The 12,233-nt window shown below is 45.5% G+C and overlaps 1 protein-coding gene across 1 annotated transcript in view; it reads right to left on the reverse strand.

Moving 5' to 3' along the window:
* abca2 (ATP-binding cassette, sub-family A (ABC1), member 2) overlaps positions 1-12,233 on the reverse strand; it is a gene marked incomplete at both ends in the record, with an annotated part of 90,325 nt that overhangs the window by 19,201 nt on the left and 58,891 nt on the right. The window contains 13 exons of the mRNA XM_080038105.1: positions 590-803; positions 1,703-2,028; positions 2,427-2,529; positions 2,643-2,864; positions 3,856-4,146; positions 4,966-5,086; positions 5,729-5,905; positions 7,339-7,514; positions 8,027-8,223; positions 8,709-8,921; positions 9,935-10,115; positions 11,017-11,181; positions 11,805-12,009. Of these exons, the coding sequence (XP_079894231.1) occupies positions 590-803; positions 1,703-2,028; positions 2,427-2,529; positions 2,643-2,864; positions 3,856-4,146; positions 4,966-5,086; positions 5,729-5,905; positions 7,339-7,514; positions 8,027-8,223; positions 8,709-8,921; positions 9,935-10,115; positions 11,017-11,181; positions 11,805-12,009 (2,591 nt within the window). The remainder of the gene's footprint in view (positions 1-589; positions 804-1,702; positions 2,029-2,426; positions 2,530-2,642; positions 2,865-3,855; positions 4,147-4,965; positions 5,087-5,728; positions 5,906-7,338; positions 7,515-8,026; positions 8,224-8,708; positions 8,922-9,934; positions 10,116-11,016; positions 11,182-11,804; positions 12,010-12,233) is intronic.

Raw genomic sequence — 12,233 nt, forward strand, 5'->3', positions numbered from 1 at the left:
CTTTATTAAAAACAATGACACCGTATAAACCTGTGATCTGTGTGTACCAGCCGACCTGTGTGTATGTGAAGCAGATTATAGAACATTCATCACCATCAAGTAGAAGATGTTGAAATGGGCCCCTCAATCATAGAACATGAGTCTGCAGACCGCTGTACTGTTTTTACAGTTGCAGAGTAAAGAGTGCTGCCTGTTTAAGAAAAATCTGAAAAATAATGTTCCCTCTGCATCTCAGGATTTGATATAGCCTCTAAAATGTCCTCTCAAAGTACACCAGATTGATGCATTTTACTTTAAAAGGGTAAAAAAAATCCGGGGGGGCATGCTACCGGACCCCCCAACAAGGTACAGGGTCCCTCCAACAGTATCCCAAATCCTGTGGGAAACACTGACTTCCTTAATATGTTTTTGCCATTAATTGTATGTATCTGTGTGGAAAGTCAGTGTACCTGACTGGATAGGGACAAGTGGGGGGCCCTTTAAGAGTTTGTGCCCAGGGGCCCATTATCTCATAATCTGTCTATGTGTACGGTGACATTCTCTTGGTTAGAGTGGTTGCATTGAATGCTCCCACAGCGGTCGGCCCTACCTGTGCAGGCGCAGTCTGTCCGACGTGAACAGCAGATATTCAGAGACGTTCCGGCCTGTGATGTCCACCAGGATGTCCCCTGTCACCACCTTCATGAGGGGGGGCCGCCCCCCCACCCCACTGGGGCAGGAGAAGCCTGAGCCCTGCATGGAGCACGTACAACGCACCGGTTCATGGATGGACAGGGGGAGGGTGGGAGGGGATGTCACAGGACCTGAGGAAACACAACACAGCTGTTGTTAAAGGTGAAGTAGGCGATTTATTTATGTTAATGTAAGTGTTAAATCGCTCTTTATTCATACAGTGATCACTTAGATAGTGTGCACGTTACATAAAGCTGATCTCTCAGTCACCCGCTCTGCATGTAATCGGCAAATAAACTTTTCAGGGATCCCACTACTAATAACCAATCAGAAGAGAGAACGCTACAAACCGGCACCCGTCTCACTGCCGGTGCACGCGCAGAGCGACAGATGGGTGAATATTAATGCTCCAATGGCGGAGCAGGTAAAAATCCTTCCCAATGTCTGTTTTGATGGTTTTTATCATGTTTTATCACACTTATGGATCTGAGATGATGCTAGATAACTCGCTGCTTGAAGGCCGCAGTGCATTAATGTGGTGACGTGGGGACGAGCGAGGAGACTGCTAACTTAGCTAAACTGGGAAGTTAGCTAAACTGACCATTCCGCTTACTAAACCTTTAACTCAAAAGACCTTTGTCATAGAAGAAGAAAAGCATTAAAATGGCTCGGTTTTGTACTGTAAAGCTATGTACTATGTTACGTAGCACTAAATATCTCTTACTATTTCTTTGTTTTATTGACTATGTGTAAGTATTAATGTAATGTTGAATGTCCTGTTTTGGTTTATCTTTGGTGTGGACACCCAGGAAGGATAGTTGTTACTACGGTTAGAAGTAATTGGGGTCCTATATAAAAAAATACAAAATCTGAATGATATGTTTTATATTAATTTAACATAGTATATGCTGGTATATTTCAACCTGGGCTCTGAAAGATTTCTTTTTTAAACTACACCTGTAAAGAATGGGGGGGTGGGGGGTTACACACATATGAAAAATGGTGAGCTAGGCGAATGAAATGCACTGACGGTGGACTGTGGTGGGAGGGGGCGCGGTGAAGTTCCATAGTCCGTCCTGGAAGCGAGGGTCTGGGTCCTCAGAGGGGGCCGGTGAGGGGGGAGGGGGGACAAAGTTAGAGAGGGGGACGCCCTGGGTGAAGGAGTCCAGACACATGGAGTCAAAGTAGCGCGCGGCCAGGGTCTTGGAGTTGTTGGCGCTGGGGTTGAGTGTCTGAGCCAGCTGGTCCAGGGTGCTGTTAAAGGGGGTCTTGAGAACGCAGGTAGCCCCCACACCGGAGGGCAGACGCAGCGTGTTGATGATTTTCTTTGGTCCGGCGTCTGGTGACAGCTTACTCCTGATAGAGGGGAGGGGCCAGGGATGATATGATAGGATGTTATTGGTTTGTTGACACTCACAGAGAGATCTAGTCCAAATTGAAATTTGACTCAAATAAACCATCGCTGTGTACTATAATTGAAAAATAAATATATAAATAAGTAATTTTTTCAGTGTTTATTTCTGTTAAAATAAGTTTTAATAATTTTTTTTTTTTTTTTATTTTTTTTTTACAGTAAACATTATAATAGAGGCATTACAGATGTTTCTATCTATAACAATACAATGTGTGAAATGCATTGACAAACTGCAACAGTAATTATCTTCTACATTTATCCTTATCCTACAGGCTGAACAGGGACAACTCAGTTCATACAGCAACACAAGATCTTAAAACGCTCTTAAAAGACCTCTCACCTGTACTGGGGCCTGTGTTCGTTGGCATAGGGGATGAAGTTTCCTCTGGGTTGGGTGTAGTTATGATACTGAGAAGGGGACAAGATCAAGGGTGGCAAGTCTCCTGTGAAACAAGACACATGGAATGGACATCCACCAGTTAGGGCTTCAGCATTTTTACTAACTGAAGATCACTTTTTATGGGAAAGAGCACCAACTACGTAAAAATAAACCCACCAATGGCAGGCACAGACAAAGCCACGGTCATCGCCACACAGACGAAGAAGGCCGGCAGGAGGATCTGAGAGAAGAGGCCCTTGGTGTTCCTCTTGGCACAGTGGAATCTCTTGACAATGAGCCCATGGAACTGACTGAGCTTCAACCACCACCCCTCCACCTTGGAGCTGCCCTGCCCCTCCAGCACCTCCGGCTCTGGGGACGACGGCCTCTCTGTGTCCCCTAAATGTGAAGGAGACGTCAGATTAAAAGACTAAAGAGGTTCTTTATCAAAACTAGAACTACTCCCTAGCGGTTCTATGACTCAGCAAGGTATTCTGTATGATTGCCGAATGGTGAAAGTCCAGTGGTGTTAGGCCATGCTTTAAAAAAGCTAAAGCTCCAAACAGCTACAATATGGTACAAGGTCACTGCAACCTGACAATCACAAGTCTCAGTAACCCTTGACCTCTAAACTCTAAACCTTCTCAATGTAATCAGTTTACCTTATAATAAAAGTGTCATTTTGTGCAAAAGAATTACAAAAATCCATCAGAGTGTTCATATTGCGTTCAAGAGGCATGAGGTCACAGTGACCTTGACCTTTGACCTCCAAACATCTAATCAGTTCATCCTTGAAACAGAGTGGGACATGTGTGCAAAGTTTGAAGAAAATCCCTCAAAGCGTTTATGAGATATTGCTATCACAAGAATGGCCCCATATTTTATCTCTTTAGTTAAAGGTGAAGTAAGCGATTTATTTATGTTAATATAAGTTTTAAATCGCTCTTTATTCATACAGTGATCACTTATATAGTGTGCGTGTTTCATAAAGCCGATCTCTCAGTCACCTGCTCTGCATGTTTTCGGCAAATAAACTTTTCGGGGATCCCACTACTAATAACCAATCAGAAGAGAGAACGCTACAAACTGGTACCCGTCTCACTGCCGATGCACGTGCAGAGCGACAGATGGGTGAATGTGTATGCACCCACAATTCACCCATCCCAATGACTTTTAGATGGTTTTTATCATGTTTTATCACACTTACAGATCTGAGATGATGCTAGATAACTCGCTGCTTGAAGACTGCAGTGCATTAATGTGGTGACGTAGGGACGAGGGAGGGGACTGCTAACTGCAGGAAGTTAGCTAAACTGACCATTCCGCTTACTGAACCTTTAAGCTTTTTATTCAACAGGAAAAAAATGACACAGTGAAATAAAGTCCTTACCCCTCAGGCTGGCAGAGTCGGCCTCTTGTCCGTTGTCAAAGAGTGGACAGTAATCTCCATAGAAGTCTGCGTAGAGCCCCCCTTCGTCCCCCCGCACTGAGCCTATGGAGGAGGAGGACTTGAGGGAGGCCTGGCTCTGGCTCAGCCTGGAGCACCTCACCAGATTACTGAGCTCCACCTCGGGCTTCAGGCTCTCCACTGGAGGTCCAGTCTCACTATGTGGAGTGGCCAGGCCTGCAGAACCCACAGACACCTTCCCTACCGAGCTGCCCCCCGGGGAACCCTTCATGTCTGCCAAAGGGACACACAGGAAGACAGGGGATTCCTTTTGTTTATTTCTTATTTCTAGAAATCTATTTCTGTCGACTAATGTATTGAAACTGGACACTTACCCTGCGTTCCAAATCTCATACTCTTTTTTTTTATTCTATTTTACATGGGGTGTTAGGAAGGCCTAGAGGAAAAGAGGGCCGACTAGTAACCACAAAGTCGCTGGTTCGATCCCCGGCACCGGACAGGAGGGTGTTATTTGTAAAACTAGCGGTGGCTAGTATTAAATCGACGGTGCCCACCATCTCTACCATTGTGTCCTTGAGCAAGGCACTTAACCCCAAACTGCTCCAGGGGCGCCGTAATGGCTGGCCCTGTGCTCTGACCCCCTCCGAAGTGTGGTGAGAGGGGATATGCTAAGAATGAATTTCGATATACCTTGTGTAAATTGACAAATACAGAAACCTAACTAAACTTGGCATACAATTGGGACATACCTTTTCTTATTTATTTCATCATAACAGTGCTCATTGATTTTGCCTCTTCCTTATATATCCGTCTCATCCCTGGTTGTTTTGATGTGACGTCACTTTTGGTGCGCACTGGATTCTGGGTCAGAATCGCCCCAAATACCATGCTGATTTAAACACTAAAAATCTCCACTGGATGTAGTAGGGCGGTAGGGTATTTTTAATCATGCTAAATCTGACCACAAGATTTGAGACATCCTAAATATTTTTTCTACCATAGTAAATAGCAGGTGAAGTATGGGGATCAGAAGGCAGAGATGGTGAAGGTTTTGAGCTGTGTGTATAAGCAGGGCAGGAACATGGGTCTCACCAGCATCACTGTTCTCCAGAGACTGGTCCTCTTCAGACACTTTGAGGAACACCTCCTCCAGGGTGGTGTCCATCACCCCGAAGCTGGTCAGGGCCAGGCTGTCCAGGCTCTGCTCTAAAGCCTGGTGGGGCGCACACACATACACACACACACACACAAGCGCACGCACGCACACACACGCGCACACGCACACACACACACAAATACACGCACACGGACACACACACACACACAAAGAACACATCACATCTATTTCCTCTTGAAGGCATAACCAACACTTTTTACATACCCAAAAATATATGACGTGACCTACACATCACTTTAGAATGGAAGTCTTAGATATTAGGGCCACGGGAGATTAAAGAAAATAGAGAGGCAGCAGTTTCTATTTCATTATGCACTTCCAGAAGAGTATTGAAGCGTCCAGAATAAAGTGAAAATACAATTTTCAAGAATACAGACAAAATACAATGTAATGGAAAAATAATGTTATAAACTCAACATTGTTTGTGTTCTATTAAAGTTTTGCTTATCAGTTTAAATATCTTTCCAGCTTTACTAGAGTCTGGAACTATTGAGTTTATCGACATACTGACAAGACAAGGAACTGATAGTAAGGAATGTTGTTTTCTTAAATCTTGAATGAATGCAAGTCTGAAGAGGCCTTTGTAATAACTCTGTTTGACCATTAGCTGATAAACAGTGGGGAAAACAATGTAAGTAACATAAGACCATAATGAAGACTAGAGAGTTGTGTGTGTACCTGGAACAGCCTTTCAAAGCAGCCCTTCTTGACGGCCTCGGAGGGCAGCACGTAGGACAGCTCGGTGTTGGAGTCAGACACCAGCAGACAGGAGGCCACAAACTGCCTGATGAACTGAGTCACCCTGGGCTCTGAGCAGGGGGACAGAGAGGAGGAGGAGGGCTGCAGCTGGCTGCTCTGGCCTGGATGGAGGGAGGGAGGGATGGATGGATGGATGGATGGATGGATTGATGGATGGATGGATGGAGGGAGGGATGGATGGATGGATGGATAGATGGAGGGATGGATGAATGGAGGGAGGGAGGGATGGAGGGATGGATGTGTGGATGGATGGATTGATGGATGGAGGGAGGGAGGGAGGGATGGATGGATGGATGGATGGGTGGATGGATGGATTGATGGATGGAGGGAGGGAGAAGTGGAGGACAGGATGGATGAGGGACATAGAGAAGCGTTAGACAGAATAGACAAAGAAAACAAGCTGCTGCCTGTCACTAGTGCCTCGTTTCCACCGAGTAGAGCGGGTCGGGTCAGAGCGGCTCAGAGCGGGACAGCTCACTTTTAAGAATCTCTGTGGTGTTTCCACCGCCGACCCTACCCTTACTGGTATGGCGGGGTTTAGGCTGGACTGCGATAGCCGGCGCCAGAATGTGGGTCAAACTATCGGGCTGTAGTCAAGCCAGCGGTCTCTCGTTTTTGCTTGGTCAAACCAGCCGCGTCTTTATTTATTCCCCCCGTGTTGTTGTGAGCGTATTACGCCGGTAAACGCACAGAGACGGCTCGGTGCAACTGATAGAGACAGTGAGTGAACAGCGCTGGCTGCGGCAGCTACGTGACATCGTAGCAGTGGGACACAGTGTAGCCAACTGATTCATTTAATGACTAAGAAAAACACCACACAATAAACAGTGCTGCGCTCACATTTTCGCCAAAACACTCGATCAATAAATGGACGGCATGTGTAGCTCCACCTTTTCGGCACCCTTTCAGGCGGCTGGTACCCCAACGGAGGAGTACCAAAAATAGGAGCGGCTTAGAGCGGTTAGGCTTGCTTATATCCGTACTCTACCCAACTTTTGGCAAATGGAAAACCAAAATATCCGACCCGACCCGCTCTACTCGGTGGAAACGAGGCATAAGGGCGCACTCACAAGACTAGGCCCAGTTGCCCTGTACCAAGCTTAAGTTCGATTGTCCCCCCTTCACACTCCCCCCGCTGGCCTGTACTCACACTGCTCCTAAAGATCTGGACCTAGGCACCATTACTTCTTGCACAATGGCACCACATCCATATCTGCATGCGGGTTTGGGATTTGGAGCGTAATTGTATCCAATAAAAAAAAAGGATCGCAGTCTATGAGTGTGCTTTTGCGCATGTCACACCTCTCCCAACTCTGCCGGAGCCGAGGAAGTGTTTGGTGCTTGAGTACAGATGGCGTACTCACACTGGTTAAACCAACTAGACTTTAGGGGGAAAATGTACTTGGGCACGGTACAGATGGCCTACAGTGAGTGCACCCTGACAAACCCCCCCACAAAATAAAATGAATTGAGATGAGGTTGGAGGCCATTCAACAAAGCACACACAGACAGAGTGTACACACACACACACCTCTGCCTTCACTCTGCTTCTTGACCAGTGTTAGTTTGTATCCATCTCCGTAGGTGCTCTTCAGAAAGAGAGGGGAGCCACAGCACTTGAGTTTCCCGTGTGAGATGATGGCGATGCGATCTCCCAGAAGGTCTGCCTCATCCATATGGTGGGTGGACAGGAGGATGGTCCGGCCTGGGGCACAGGGTACAACACACACTTACACACACACACACACATACCAGTAACAAGAAACCAACATAGACAGGAGGTCCTTCTGCAACAATGATGTCAAAGCATAAAGCAAAAAAGAAGAAATATGCACGAATCTCAACCTCTTAAGCACTTACATCAACTAAACTATCCAATATCATTCGTAGCACTATATCGAAGGTTATTACAGAACGATTTGTTCATAAAAATGCATTTTTAAGACCTGTACATAGTTTTTAACCCTCTAACCACTACACTACGATCAGAGCCCATATTTAATACTGATCCAAACCACGGAAAACTGCATGAAAAAGTTGGACTGAACTAGAAACACATTTCAATAGCTACTTTTATTCTCTATATATTTTTATCCTTTTGGTGCTGGAGATTTTCCTCTGGTACTGGATAAAAACCTCTTTCGGGGGGACTGGAATGGTTGTTGTTGTTAAGCCTAATGCCAGGATGTGGCCATGTATTGAGCCCTTTCCACCCACCCTGTTTGTACTTGAGGATGAGGTCCCAGATGGCCCTGCGTGCGTAGGGGTCCACCCCCGCCGTGGGCTCGTCCAGGATGATGGCCCTGGAGCCGCCCACGAACGCTATTGCCACGGAGAGCTTCCTCTTCATCCCACCGGACAGCGTCTGCACCAAGCTGTGACGCTTGTTGGACAATTCCAGGTCAACAATCATCCTAGAGACACACACACACACACACACACACACACACACACACACACACACACACACACACACACACACACACACACACACACACACACACACACATTACATAGAGTTATATTGCTTTCCTGGAGACTTGCCCTAACCAAAACCACTACTTGCTTAACCCTTACCCTAAACCTAAGTCTACCCTTACCTTAAAGCAAGTCTTCAGTCTAATATGTATTTGCTCACGTTATGGTCCTCCATTTTGCTATTTTTAATATTAGGTGTGAGTTTGCATTTTGTTCTTATCAGCGAATGTTTAGCTATCTGTTTGGACTACCTTCGTATGTAATGTTTCAATTGTATCTATCTGGTAACCACAGATAAAGAATGAATTTCCATGGTGGTGTAGTGGTTAGAGTCCCCCCCCCCCCCCACCAAAATAATCTTTTGGGGCATAAAAAAGTTCCATGAACTAAAGGGACTTGAAGACAGTAGTTTTGTACTGACTTGTCCATCTCTTTGCGTATGTCTTCCTCGGCCATGCCTTTGAGCCTGGAGTAGAACCACAGGTGCTCCTCCACACTCAGCTTGTCAAACAGGACGTTGTGCTGCGGACACATGCCCAGGTTCTGACGGATGCGCTCCATCTCCGTGCGGATGTCATGACCATATATGGTGGCAGAGCCGGAGGTGGGCGGGAACAAGCCTGTCAGGATGGACCTATGACAATTCAAAGGAAGCCGAGTCAGTGGAAGTATCGCATTGGATGAATCACTCTGCAAATTCAAGCAAGATTTGTAGGTTATTGGGCTTCAAAATATTGCATGCTGTGCGCCTTGTGTGATGTTTGTTGTTGATGATCAGTGGAGATAATACACCTATTACATAACATTATTACAATATAACAGTCAATCTAAAAAATGCTGTTGTTTTCTCCATTCATACATGGCTGTGTTTTCATGCTTGAGCTGAATGATTGAGAAAAAAAAAATCAGACAGGTAAGCCCCAGCAGTACAAGTTACTCACTGATTGTAGTAAGCCTTTCCAGAGGACAACGTCCACAATCACTGCATTGCCTAGCATGGTAGCATTGAGTGTCTGTGTACAACACGGTGTGCCAAAAACTATACACACTCTATTTTGGCTTTAATATGTGACGTTTGTGTTGTTTTGCCATCTCTTTGTGTTCTTCCTCGCTGATGTTTTCTTCTGATGTTGATTCCATTAAAAAGGGGCATGCTAATTTAGGGAGCTAAATAATGCTTGTTCTACACCTTAATTAAATGCTGTTTTAAAGCACCACCAAACCAAACACACACAACATGGTGCATGTTGGGTCTAGATCAATGCCAATGTTGCTACATTTATGCCTACAGGTTATCGGGACTTTTTTCTCCTTTTATGTTTTTGTTTACTCATTAGTCTGTAAACAATATGTAGCTCAGTACCAGTAAGCCAGAAGGAGGCAGGTTCTTTTAAAATAAATGATTTTAACAAAGTCTCCCTTTATATACAAGTATTTTCACTTGAACACTAATCTACAGTGCTTACTTTAATCATCACACACACACATGCATAAGCACACACACACACACACACACACACACACACACACACACACACACACACACACACACACACACACACACACACACACACACACACACACACACACACACACACACACACACACACACACACACACACACACACACACACTGCTCCCCCTCACATGGTGGTGGTCTTGCCGGCTCCGTTGTGTCCCAGGAAGGAGACCACCTGGTTCTCATGGAGGTTGAGGCTCAGCTTGTTGAGGGCCAGCTTGCTGCCCGTCTTGTAGACCTTGGTCAGTTTGTCTATACACACGACCAGGGGCAGGTGGCTGGGCTCCTCCTCTATGCCCCGCATCTCCTCTGGGTGACAGGCAGAGAAGCAGAAGGAAGTGGTGTGCTATGAAACCTTGGTTGTTTCAGAGAAGTATGAACTCCCCATTAACATCAGATCAGCTGATAGTTTACAAATCTTCCGCCGCAGCCTTAAAACACATCTCTTCAGACTGCTGTTACATCTCCATGTAGCACTTACATGTGGTACCTTGTAGTTTAGTTTATTTGAAGCTATAGTACTTACATGATTCCTGTTGTTCTGAGTTTGTACCTTCATTGTTGAATGCACTTAATGGAAGTCGCTTTGGATAAAAGCATCAGCTAAATAAAAAGTAATGTAATGTAACATGTTCTAATGTACGTATAAACTAAATAAAAAAACATTAAGACACATCACATACAGTACATTCTGGCCTGTGATAACTAAGTAGTGAATCTAGTGCAGTAAGTCACTCTGAATACAAGATTGACTACGACCTGATTCTACAACCAAATGTTTACAGACTCCAACTTAAAGGTTTAAACATGATCTACATAGGACCTTTGATAATGACAGTTACATACAAGTCATATATCTACAAGATTAATGATAGACCATGAAAGATAGTTAAAGGTGGATTCAGCAATTCTCGAGAACGTGTGTTGTCAAAATCCCTTTTAGTCAAATTCAGTGAATATCTCTTCACAATCCAGTTCATGTCTGTATTGTGTGTGTGAACTGAAACAAAACAAATCTGGTGTTCATTTCAAACAAAGGGGGCCAGCTAACAGCATGCCCCGTTTACAGAGCCTCGCCTGTGTATTAACACTGGATTTATTTTCTCAGCGCACACAGTACGGACAGCTGGTTAATGATTTTGACAAAGAGTGATTTTGACAAGAAGACTGTGGTTGTTGCTGACTTCCAAATGAACATGCGTTAGCGTACCAGATCTGCGCTGGTCCATGGCACAGGCCTGGTCCTCCTCCATCACACTGAGCCTGGCAGCCCCACCTCCACACCACGGCCAGTCCCAGGTCTCCATACGCCCACTGCCCCACCAATAAGACCTCTGCAGGGGGAAATACCAGGGGCGGGGCAGACCATACATCCCTACAAGAGAGGGAACAACACACATGAGCTAATCTATTATAGCAGTGGCGAAGTGGGTAGGGAGGTTGCCTCTGGAGTGCAGGGTCGGAGGTTTGATCCCCCGCCTACCCGCCACATGTCCAAGTGTCCCTGGGCAAGACACTGAATCCCACATTGCTCCCGATGGTTCAGAGGGCGCCTTGCATGGCACATACTGACATCGGTGTATGAATGGGTGAATGTGGTAAGAAATTTAAAGCACTTTGGGGCTGAGAAAATTGGCTAAAAAGTGCTTCATAAGTGAAGTCCATTTACCATTTACAATTTAAACATGACCCAGATTAGATGTACTTTCGGACCCGAATTAGCCCCAGACAAAAGTCCGACTGACAAAGTGTACTGACCAATGAACAGAGAGGGAATGATGGGGTGTGTGTGTTTGGAGTGTACATTGTTTGAAGATTGTATGAAAACGTGATGCTGAGTGAGTTTTTGCAGAAATGTCCCCAGGTGCCGTGATTGTCTTCCTGGAACTCTTGCCTCCTGGTCCTCTTTGTGTAAGACTCTTGATTCACCGCTACAGTGTCTAAAAACATATTTGAAAAATGTATGACTATATTGGTTTGATTGAGAGGCTTTCATACCTGGATGGACGGCCTCTATGTACCAGGTGAGCACCCCATAGACAGCGGCATCGATGATCAGCATCATCATGGACAGACCCAGGTTAAAGTCATCTCCTTCCACCGGGGACTGGCTGATGGTCCTCCACTGGATGCCCACACCTGCAACCTCATACAGGGCAAAATACTTGGAGCCCAGACCAAAGGCTGTGGTGGACATCAGAGACTGCAGGACGGACAGGGAAAAAAAGATTTGATTCAATTGAGTCTTATCTGGATTATTGACGACTAGGCCGTGTGCCTCTTGCTTTTATATCCGTCGCATCTGTTTGTTTTCATACGGAGGCTCCGTCGATGTAAAGTCACCTCCAGGGCGCCCTGGATTGTGGGTCAGAATCGCCCAAATAGCATGCTGTTTTCAATACTAAAAATGTAGTTGACATCCGGGTT

Source organism: Ammodytes marinus (assembly GCF_949987685.1).
Source record: "Ammodytes marinus genome assembly, chromosome: 2".
NCBI lineage: Eukaryota > Metazoa > Chordata > Actinopteri > Uranoscopiformes > Ammodytidae > Ammodytes > Ammodytes marinus.